Source organism: Aptenodytes forsteri, unplaced genomic scaffold, assembly GCF_000699145.1.
Source record: "Aptenodytes forsteri isolate BGI_AS27 unplaced genomic scaffold, ASM69914v1 Scaffold56, whole genome shotgun sequence".
Lineage (NCBI taxonomy): Eukaryota > Metazoa > Chordata > Aves > Sphenisciformes > Spheniscidae > Aptenodytes > Aptenodytes forsteri.
In genome coordinates this window covers 3,527,680-3,539,025 of record NW_008796213.1, presented here as the reverse complement: position 1 = coordinate 3,539,025, position 11,346 = coordinate 3,527,680, and the positions used below count along the sequence as shown (strand labels likewise).

The 11,346-nt window shown below is 45.8% G+C and overlaps 1 protein-coding gene across 1 annotated transcript in view; it reads left to right on the top strand.

Annotated features, from left to right (window-relative positions):
• The first annotated feature begins 1,701 nt into the window (after positions 1-1,701).
• Positions 1,702-11,346, top strand: part of WEE2 (WEE1 homolog 2) — a 23,671-nt gene continuing 14,026 nt past the window's right edge. The window contains 5 exon segments of the mRNA XM_009288347.1: positions 1,702-2,034; positions 5,788-5,987; positions 6,880-6,928; positions 9,388-9,560; positions 10,228-10,349. Coding sequence (XP_009286622.1) covers positions 1,702-2,034; positions 5,788-5,987; positions 6,880-6,928; positions 9,388-9,560; positions 10,228-10,349 — 877 coding nt within the window.

The window sequence follows — 11,346 nt, the reverse complement described above, 5'->3', positions numbered from 1 at the left end:
CTCCCAGGCTTTTGGACCTCGCTCAAGGTAAGGCGCAGGGAGACGCAGCAGCTGTGTTGCAGGAGAAGGGAGTCTGCACGGCAGCGACAGGCTCTGTGCCTGGAAGAAACGCTACAACCTCTGGGCCAGATGCAGCAGTAAAACCAATACTGAGTTCCTGGCACGTCCTCCTAATACAGCTTTGGTGGCCTGTATCAAATGAATTGCCAGTCACAGTCTTAACAGGCAATTTCAGAGACCCAGATGGCCATCCTTTTCATTCAAAGACCAGGTTAGGAGGGCTGAGTGACCTCAGATTGACATGTCTCTTTTTTCTGGTGGGAATTCCCCTCGATGTGTGCACGGGAAAGCACATGTTGGTTCTGACAAACCCCCATCTCTGGGCTGTGGCTCTCCTTGATGCTAAGAAAAAAGGCTGCCGTAACCTCGTTCCCAGTTAGTTAAAGCTCACCCTGGTCCCTCTTTGAAACGCAGGCTCACAAAGGCACAGAAAGATCCCTGTCTTTTACAGAAAGAGGCGCAGCGAGAGGAGACATTGACCCGCTCCCGGCGAGCGGCAGAGCGACCTTACCTGCGGGGCTGCCTTCACCGATGCAGCCAGCTTCTCTCTCCTCTCCCTTGCAACCTCAAGATGGGAACCCATACAAAGACCTGTGTATGGTCCCTAACTCTCTCCTGAAGTCTAGCACATTATAAATTGGGCTGCTAACCTCTCCATGCAGGCTGCAACGCTTGTCCAAACTAACACACATCTAAATGCAGGAAATGAAATTCAGACTTAAAAGAAGGAAGCCCCATCACCACAAGACTAATTACTTATACAAGTAAAGCCCACAAAGACTGCATCTCTGATGGGATTAACATGGAGCAGACTGGCTGTCAGCAAACATCACCTCCCTGTAGGCCCCGGGAAGCCGGAGGAGGGAAGAGCGTGCAGAAGCAAGGAGATGACTCAGAGGGAGCCCTGGCTCCCTGCAGGGCTGGTTGCAGGCATAGCAAATCCACATCCACAGCAAAATCCCTCAGCCACCAGCTTTCCTTGGCACAGGCAACTGTGCACAGGTGCTGCTGAGCTCCAGATGTTTCCCATTAGCAACGGCCCAGGTGTGTGGGGTGGTTATAAATGTCCCAGGGCAGGAGAAGGGTTGTCTGTAGGCTATCTGGTAACTGCTTGGGGCACCCTCTGCTTTTACAGCTGTATGTAGCGTGGGTTCTTTCTTTCTGTCTGGTTGAGAAATTTAAGGTAGAAAAGGATGAGGGGAGGGCTGGCGTGTGGTGTTCTTCAGGATTTGATCGCTCTGTTTCTGTGTGTGATGAGAGTAGCCAGATGAAGTACTGGTGGGTGGAGAAGTTGCCTTGGAGGCTTACTCGGAAAGGCAGTGACTTCTGAGTTGTATCTGACTTGCACCGACAAAGTGAAAAGCTGAATCTGTTGTTACATAAACAGTAACTGAATGGATTTGTATTTGCTAATTCTGGGGTACTCTTCCTTAACCAATGCTGTCAAATGACATCTATGAGTGATCAAGGCTTCTGTGTGTGAGGGATCGGGGTGGGGGAGTGCATGTGGTGAGTAGAGCTAATACCTTTGATAAGGCGAGGAAGAGGATGGTTAATCTGCCTGTGTAATAACGCTGTTGCCTTCTCCCTCTAACAAAGCAGGCCGGTATCAGCTATACCTGTTCTGTTTCATATGGTGAAATGGATGACTGGGACAACAGTGATGAATTCATTCAGCGACTGGACTTTTCCAGTTGTGGCGAAGAGAGTGAAGACAGAAGCGTAAACGAGGAGGACGCCCCAAGCTCGAGCACCCCCAGGAGCTGCAAGTTCCAGAAGTGGCAAGGGAGCAGTCCTCTGCCAGCAACCCCTCAGAGAAAGCTTAGTGAGATTTTCCTGAGCAGGACAAAAGCCTGGGTGAGTCCCACTCTGAAGCCTTCCCCAGCTGTCAGCAAAAGCCAGGGTAATGCCGAGACGCCGCTGCACATCACCTGGAAAAAGCTGCAGCTGTGTGACACCCCACACACTCCCAAGGTAATGGCATGTATCAGCTCTGTGTCTGAGCAGGCAAGGTCTGCGGTGTTGCGGGAATGTCACTGAGTTGGGTGGTGAGGGGACCTGTTGCTAGCCCTGTGGAAAGCATTTTTTTCAATGTTAGTGTTGTTAGCCTTCTACTCTTCCCTTAGAAACCTGGATCACAAGCTCCTTAGCTATGGAAGGGTTATTCTGTGGGTGTGAATAGAAACCTGTGTGTGGGAGCAAGTGTCTTGACTCTTTCCAAGCTGTTGTTAAAACCAATTTGTTGGCATTGGATCAGTCTGACTTAAAAAAAAAAAAACAAACAAGCAACTATGTGCCTTGGCTGCCCATGTGCCCCTCACACCCTGCTTAGGGGAGTGGACATCTGTAGCAGCTCTGTAGGAAGTGTGCACTGCACTCCCAGAGGGATAAATGCATCTCTCTTGAAGGAGCTTGTCATTCCAGGGGAAGGCTGGAGACAGGCAGCTGCCCTGACTGTTCTGTTTGGCACGTTTTTGAATGCAAGTGGGTTTTCTCTTGAAAGAGAAAGTTGGAAATGGTGTTGTAGCTGGGGTATACTTTGTCTGGCAAGTCTGGATAGTCTCCAACCAGCTTGTTGTCCAGTGATGCTGATTCTTTTTTTGTGTAAGAGTGAGCTGCTCAGTGAATTTGGGGAAAGCAGGAATCTGTTCTCAGGGTAGCAAATCCCCTGTGGAAGGGGTAACAAATCAATGTGTGCTTGTGGAGGAAGGTTAACCTGTCTTCCTCTATGTCACTGTCCGAAAAAGTAACTTTTATCTACTGAGCTAGTTTCTTGGGAGAATGATCCCAGTCCCTATTTTCTGTGAGACATTTTGTACAGAATGTAATACAACTGCTTTTTGTCTTCTGTGAGCACAAGTGGAGTCTTGGTTGCCAGCTCCTCTGTTCCTAGATAACTTCTGTTGTGTGCACTGGCTTCTAGCATTCAAGACTTGCAATGAAATGTAGCTCTTTCAGTTCTCTGAATATTCCTGCTCTGCTGATAGACTGGTTGCTCCTTTGCTTAAGTGGTACGCAGAAGATCAGTCCTTTTGGTACTTCTGAGCTAGGATTTGACTTTCGTCCCCCTCCAGAAACCTGATTATGTGCAGAGAAGGATGACCCTATGGCCACATATGACCAACTGTGTGGCCACAGTTACTGAGGAATGGCCTACCACTCTCTAGGGGAAAGCGGCTCTAAATGGCATCACTCCAAGAATTTCCTGCAATGACCCTTTATAAGAAATCTCCCTGAGTCTCATCTAAAAATAGGTGAGAGGTCTAGAATCTCTTCCAGACCAGATGAGCTACTGGTAGTGCAGGGTGCTTCACTGTGTGCTCTTATGTAGATAACATGTTGGCTGGATGCTTCAAGACATGCTGCCTGTGGTTTGTCACCTTGTAGTCCATGAGCAGCAGTTGCACTAAATCAACTTCTTGTCCTTTGCTGTCTTCTGGGAGAAAGGTCTTGGTTTCCAAGCATGCTGCAAAAGGTGGGCTCTAAAGGGCCTAAATCTGCTTGTAAACGCAGCTGGGAGCATTGATCTTGGAACATTTGAAGGTGAGAGAAAGGGTAAGAGAGCAGAGCCACATCTAGCTGCAGACACATGAGTGCTGGAGCCCCAGCTAGGATGCATGGCAGAGGAGGCAGATGATTGTATTTTGTAGACTTACCCAATCCTGGAACAGATTGCTAGAGCTAGTTACGGTTAGCTGCCTTACTTACACTGTATGGCAGCAGCTACTCTCAGATGATGTTACAAGAGACAAGTCTGCTTGATTACAAAATAAAGCCCTAGTAGAGCAGATGGGAATTGCATGCATTAACAGCAGGCTGCAATGGTATTTTAGATCCCTTGCTTGACTTGTGGCTAGACTAGAACGTAGCCACAATTCTACAGAGCTTCTAGGCTGCTGGGTAAATGTCAGAGTTCCTTGTTCAGAACGGAGTACAATTATCATCAGAAAAGCCACTGAACCCTAGGAACTATCTCTTGTTTCCAGAGATACTGACCTCTTAAGAGGTCTGACCTGTCGGAGTTTCCCCTTGTTCAGTGTCGACGACGGAGCGGGAGTTGCGATTCCGGAGTAATGACGGATCCCAATATGAGTATGGTCATTCCCTTTTATTCATGCATATAACAGGGTTTATATAGTTATCTACTATAGGCACGCGCTTCATAACAACCTATGGTTGGTTAATTACAGCTGTACACGCGCTCAATTATAAGCTATGATTGGGTTAAAGTTACTGTCCACGCGCTTATTGCTTCTACTCGATTGGCGGTTGACAGCAGGACATGTTAGCCGCTTACTTCATCTCCTTCCAGATACAGTTTCGTTACAGTTGTTTACCCGGCCCATTGTTCTTTGTTCTGTCCGGGAAAGTCCCGGTGGTCATCCTGCTGTGTTAGCATGTCTTAGTTACTTTTTGATACATGGGTTGCTCAGCGATACCAGATCGTGGCCTTGCTGAATCAGCCATTCCTCCACAGGTAAACTGGGCTTGGACATATACTGCTTTTAATACATCCATATGCACAACTTTTCTATCCAAGAGCAAGGAGATGCAGACCATAGGTTGAGAAAGTGATCAAGAAGCACTTTCAGGGTCATGGTAAACCAGTAGCTGAACATCCAAGTATGGTATAGAAATAGAGATGTGTCCCAGAAGTAGCTATATCCATGACTGCATCATCAATTAGGTGGATGCAGGATACTGCATGCAGCTCCAGGTTTTTTAATCTTCAAAAACTTTCAGTGAGAGAAGGGAGTAACTCTAGGTATGATCATGAGGCCACATGTCCACTCACAAGAGTGAGACCACTGTTGGATCAAAAAGATATAGAAGTCTCTTGATCTTCATGACAGGGAGAGTTCTGGGCTCTTGAAGGGCTTTTAACTAGAAGAAAGAGATATGTTTAAAAAACCCTTTAGACCTTACACTACTCTCCTGAAGCTGAAACAAGTAAAAACAAACTTATATTTCAAAAAGCTGATGGTTACTGAAGGGGCCAAATCATGGAAAGCAAGTAGATTTTTCTGTCTTCAGATCAAGACTGGGTGCTTCTCTGAAGTTATGCTTTACTCAGCCCAAGGTTTTGGACTAGTAGGTGAAACCCAATGGCCTGTCTTCTGTGAGAAGCTGAACAATAGAAGATCCAGAGGTCCCTTCTGAACTTAAATTTCTGAAACTCTAGTTTTACCTTCTCAAGGAGAACTGTTTTCTGGTCACTTTGCCAGTAGCCATGTAAAAATATTTCTACCAACTTCCCCTATACTAATACTGCTTATTGCTGGGGAGCCAAAAGGAAACTTGAGTGATGTTCTATCTCATCTCCTGACAAACCTGTCCTGACCAAACTGATGCAACAGTCCAGGCTTAACAGAACTGGGTCTTCCATGTTAATGCAACATATGATGCAATTTCTATGTCTCTTGTAGGTGGGAAAGACGAGCAGCTGGCTCCTCTTGAGGACTGTGCTTGCCAAAATGCTCTGCAGGCCTCACCCAAGTGAGCAGGGAATAGAGTCTGAAAGGGCTTAGTGAAGAATGTAATACTTTGTGGAAGGAGAAGAAAACTGTCAGGACTAAATTAGGGATGCAGGGTTTTAATGATTCAGCTGTCCTGAGGAAGGGAGTTGAGTTCTCCTTGATTTGCAGGAGAGCAGAGATTTTATTCTGACAAAGCAGCAACAAAAACACTTTGCTGGTTTATCTGCCACTTTTTTTTTCCTCAATACAGAGCCTGTTATCAAAGACAGCATTTCCTTCATCTGGGACAAAGGTCCCACCCAAAGGCTTCCGACATCTGAGATTTACTCCTGGTGCTGACTTGGATGACTCTACCCAAGCTTCTCTTGTCAACATTAATCCCTTTACACCAGAGTCGTATCGACAAATGCTCTTTCTTCCTAATGGCAAGCGGAAGACCAGAGGAGAGCTGTAAGTGAACTACTCTTAAATAACAGTTGGGAAGGAGACTGTTTGAAGGAGATAAGTCCAGATACTAAACATCTCCATCATTACTTATTTGCTAACAGTGAATCATTCACTTCCATAGTATTCATTGTTGCAGAGCAAACATTAGCAGACATATGAAGGTAATAGAAATATAAATAAAATCAATCATTTCCTTTGTTCAGAAATGTAAGCAGGGGATCAACAGCTAACCTCAGTGCTATGGCTGTAGGAGAAAATTGTACCTCTTTCTTTCCTGACCATGGGTAGAGTGGAGTTTGATTCAGTCACGCACATACCCACAACTCGAAAGAAATGAGGTGCATGTTTGCATGTATTACAGCTTTTAAGGTGGGTGCAGGCTACTGCCGACCTGCAGAAGTTCTGGATCTGGTCTGGGTTAACCAAGACACAAACTTAGTCAAATACCTGTGCGCTACAGTGACGTTCAGCTTCTTTCATAACTCCAACTGTAACAGATGCTCAGCTGGGTATCCCCCTTGACAGCACAGTGAGGCAGTTCTCTCCTTCGCTAGGAGCCTGTTGTGCAAGGTCATCTCCCATGTAATCTTCATCTTCACCAGTAATAAGGTGGCCGGGAGAATGATGCCCCTGAATGATGCTACTCTGTCCTGCGGGCACAACTGAAGTTTGTATGTGGGGGGGCTTTCTAAAAGGAAACAGACTTCCTAGCCTGGGACTACAGTCTTTAAGCCTCAACTAGAAACTCATTGTGTATTAACACTACAAAATACATCTTTAATTAAACTGTGAAGCAAGGTTTGGAGATTCTGTTGAAAAATGTTTTCATTTCAAATCTCAGCTGGATTGCTGCACTGAAATGATACAGCCAGACTTTCCTAAACTTCTGTTATAGGAGGGATCCTGATCCGAGAAACCAGATAAAACAGGAGCTACCTACCAAGGTGAGTGTCTCTGTATTTCCCCCCACAGAGAGGGTAAGATGCTTGTAAAGATTTGGTGCTTGATGAAACTTATTCTGCTATTGGAGTATAAATTATGGCAGAAGATGAATACCTACAACAATTTCAAGCTGAAAGTTTTATGTTAACATTTGTTTGAGACAACAAACTTGGAAATGATTCCTAGCTCTAAAGGAAACTTCTACTAAAGCAGATCTGAAACTTTGACAAGTAATCCTAAAACACATTGACTTTGGTCAGGAGGTCATTCTAGGAAATATAATTTGGGTTCCTCAGGGGGAAAGTAATTACTTTATTACTATATTATTGAATAGTGACTGTACCTTTGTGGTTTGAAGAAGCAGGTGTATTGCTGTTCCTAGGAATTAGTGTACTGAGCATCTTTGGATGTGAATAGAACATGGCTTCTATATTGCAAATAATATATGGACCTGCACTGCAAAAACACAGACTGAGCTGAACGGCTCTGATGTGGCTGAGGGCAGAGTTTCAGTTGCAGTACTCAAATGGCAAACTTCTGAACTGAGGCAGCAAATTCTGTACTCTCCTTCAGTAAGAAAACATCCAGCTGGTGGGGGGGTATCTGTGTGCCTTGGGGTCCAAGGGAAGACCCCACCATAGCTACAGGACAGTAAACACTGTCTTACAACACAACCAAGTTCTCTTGCTGTTGCTGATGTCTGTGCTTTGCTGGCAAACCTCAGCACTGGGGTGTGTTGGCCTGGCTGCACGGGGCGGGCTGTGAGGTCTCATGTACCGCCAGCTGCACTGGCAGAGATGGGCGGCTGGTGTGGGAACCCGTGTCCCGCAGCCTTCTTCCTTCTTCCCAGTGTTATCTGCGGGGAAGCTACTCATCCAGCTGGCTTCTGGAAAGCAAGCCAAACCTGAGTTAAATATCTGTGTTCAGATGAGGTGTAAAAAAAAAATTTCAATTTTCCTGAGCAGCCCCTTGAAGGAAGTATCTGTCTTGTGCAGGTAGGTAGAATTGTTCATTGTAATTGTGAAATAATTAGGCTTACTGGAAGAATAATGGTACCCTCTAGCTGAGAAGACGGGTATTGCAGAAAAACTTGTCTCCGTGGCAAAACTACAGCAGCAGAGTAAATCTGCTACCAGGTAACATCCGGGCCTACCACAATTATTATTTTCCTTAGAAGAAAGCCTCAAATAACTTGTGGCTTACTGAAATATTATTCTGCTCCAGTGCTGAGTAGAATGAGCATATAATACAGGCATAAAATTGTGTACTAGGAGGTATCTTTACTCCCTGAGCTTTTAAGATACTGTAAAATATAGCTGCCTTATGAAATACAACCTGTTGTGAAGGGCTGATGTTTCCTATGGGCCACATCTTACTGGCTGTGAGGACCAACTCCTTGCCCCCACCCTTTAAGGTCATATACCATATACTAGCAGCAATCCTAGCAGTGGTATATGTGGAATGCAGGAGGGTGAAGAAAAATCACTTAGTCCACTCTCTCATTGTTCACTTCATGCTCCACTGCTTATCTCTTCTGTACTTATCTCCCCTGCCAGTAGACATCACTTTACAAGCAGTACCAGCAGCTCCTATTTCCTTAGTGACCATTACTGTAGCAATTCTAGCTGTTCTGCAGGCTTTCATCCCTTTGTGGAAAAGTGGCTCCCAGTGAGAAATAGCTGGGAATACAGGGACATACACTGAGACCTGCTAATCTGCCATTAGTCAACACCTGGTGTTTCAAACCTGATGAGAGCCTGAACTGATGCAGAATGTCCTTGCTGCAGGCAACCTTAGCTGCCAGAGTAAAGCAGCTCTTACAGCTGAGGCCACCTTAAGCCAAGGCACCAAGCTTCTCTTCTGAGCTCAAAATAGGCAATAGCTCTTATTTAAACACAAGCTCAGTATGTGAGTCTGGCTAATTCAGAGGTACTGGACTTCCACCTACTAAGGCTGGTAACAGGTCTTCTCAAGTCTGCAGTAGCTGGGCAAAAGACAAGTATTTTATTGTTGCCTGCTGTTCATCTCTGACCCATCAGCCATGGGTCTAGGAACTGGGCAGGGCTGCCAAGAGAAGAGATGTGATGGTAGTAACCCAAGGAGGCTTAGGCACATACAGCCAACTAGACTACAATTCTCCTTAGCTGCAATTTCTACCTCTATGGCTAGTAAGTCATGATTTAACAAAAAAACAAAACCAAAACCAAAAACCACACCTTGGCCAAACCAAGCCAAGATGGCCTTTGTTAGGTGGTCAGCAAAAGCACAACATCTCTAAGTGGAAGGTAGTGTTTCAAGAACTGGCAGCACATTTGCACACATGCCTGGATGAACATCCAGGAGAGGAGGCAACATGGATGCTCTGTGAAAGCAAGTGCTACACAGCTCTAAAAACATGACAGATGTTATTATCCGAGTCTTTCAACTCATACTTGTCTCTGCTGTTTTTGTGACCTTCTAGAGATATCCTCTGAAAGAAAGCAATATGGTTTCCCGCTACAAGAAGGAGTTCCTGGAACTAGAAAAAATTGGTGTGGGGGAATTTGGCTCTGTCTACAAGTGCATCAAACGCCTTGATGGATGTGTTTACGCCATCAAACGCTCCAAGAGGCCTCTGGCAGGATCCTCAGATGAGTGAGTGTGCTAGCTAGAAACTGCCAGTTGAAATGATGGGCATGTTCTTGGGAGGTGTGATGGGGAAGGAGGGAGTGTGGATCTAAAGGTATCTGAGGGGTGGCATGAGCAAAAGCTGGCTGCTGTTGCACTCCCAAGTAGCAGTTGGGAGAGTGGGTGAAGTTATCGCTTTAGGACTAGTGAACATAAATGTCTGAGAACGGGAAGAAGCCACATGCATTGCAGTGAGATGACGGCTTACCTAAACTCCTCAGGTCCATGCAGCCAGCCTCTTTAAAATGATACCTGTCATAGTTCATTTGTGGTATGTCCCTGCCCTGCTGTGTGGCCAGCACTGCTCACATCTGTATTGACCAGCTAGTGTTGTCCTGCATGCTGAAGCCAAGTCTTTGAAGCTGCCTTTGCCCCTTATATCACTGAGCAAGTCTTGTTATTTTTTTGACAGCTGCTCAGCAAGTTTTGATGTGGTATTCCTGAACATCCTTTTTAAGGGCAGGTTTTGCTTCAGCAGTTGTGAGAGCCAGTCCATTTGCCAAAACTCAAGAAAGTCCTAAACACCTCTGCTTTCCCTTTCTCAAGCCAGTATACAAACCAGAGCTCCTCTCATGGTCCCAGGCGGGACCCTGGCACCCAGTCACCACTGCTTTTTCTGTGTGTGCTTCTCCAGGCAACTAGCACTGCGCGAGGTTTATGCTCACGCTGTCCTTGGACACCATCCCCATGTTGTGCGCTACTACTCGGCATGGGCAGAGGACGATCACATGATTATCCAAAATGAGCACTGCAATGGTAAGAGCTCTGACATTGTTAAAGGCTGAGATCTCGGGACAGGTGCAGTTACCTTCTTTTGTGCTTAAATATGGGATGTTTTGGCTTACAACAAAGCAAGCTGCACTGGGGCTACAGTTGGAGAATTTATGGAGAATCCAGTAAGTGCTCATAATATTTAGACAAAGCTCTGAATGGTGCCAATGTCTTACAAGTAGTGAATACCTGCTAATTTGTGGGATTTTAAAACTGTTCCTCTGTGGCTGGCCTGGAAAAGTATTCCCCATGCCGATGCTTAGAGCTGCATCTGGGACTGCCCAGGTAAAACCTGATATGAGTGACTCACATGGCACTTAAGTTAACTGCTCTTATCTTGGAAACAAACCCTCCTTAATGAAGGGGAGTAATGATTTGAAGAGTGGCTACCTGGTTGAGATGAAGGCACCTTGCATCTTGGCTAGAAGAGAGGGCTCAACAGCTGTAGAGGAATGGAGCTAAATAATGAGGTAAACTGTAAATGGGGTGCTGCAGGCAGGGTGTGACACTGTCCTGGTTTTGGCTATGATAGTAATTTTCTTCCTAGTAGCTGGTACAGTGCTGTGTTTTAGATTTAGTATGTGAATAGTGTTGATAACACACTGATGTTCTAGTTGTTGCTAAGCAGTGCTTACACTAGTCAAGGACTTTTCAGCTTCCCATGCTCCACCGACTGAGAAGGCTGGGGGTGCACAAGAAGCTGGGAGGGGGCACAGCCAGGACAGGTGACCCAAACTGGCCAAAGGGACATTCCGTACCATATGACGTCATGCTCAGTACATAAACGGGGGGAAAGCTGGCCAGGGGGGCCGCTGCTCAGGGACTGGCTGGGCATCGGTTGGTGGGTGGTGAGCAATTGTACTGTGCATCACTTGCCTTGTATATTACCATTATTACCATTATTACCATTATTACCACCCATGAGTTGGTAATTGTCTTGAAAACTGTCTTTATCTCAACCCACAAATTTTACTTTTTTTTT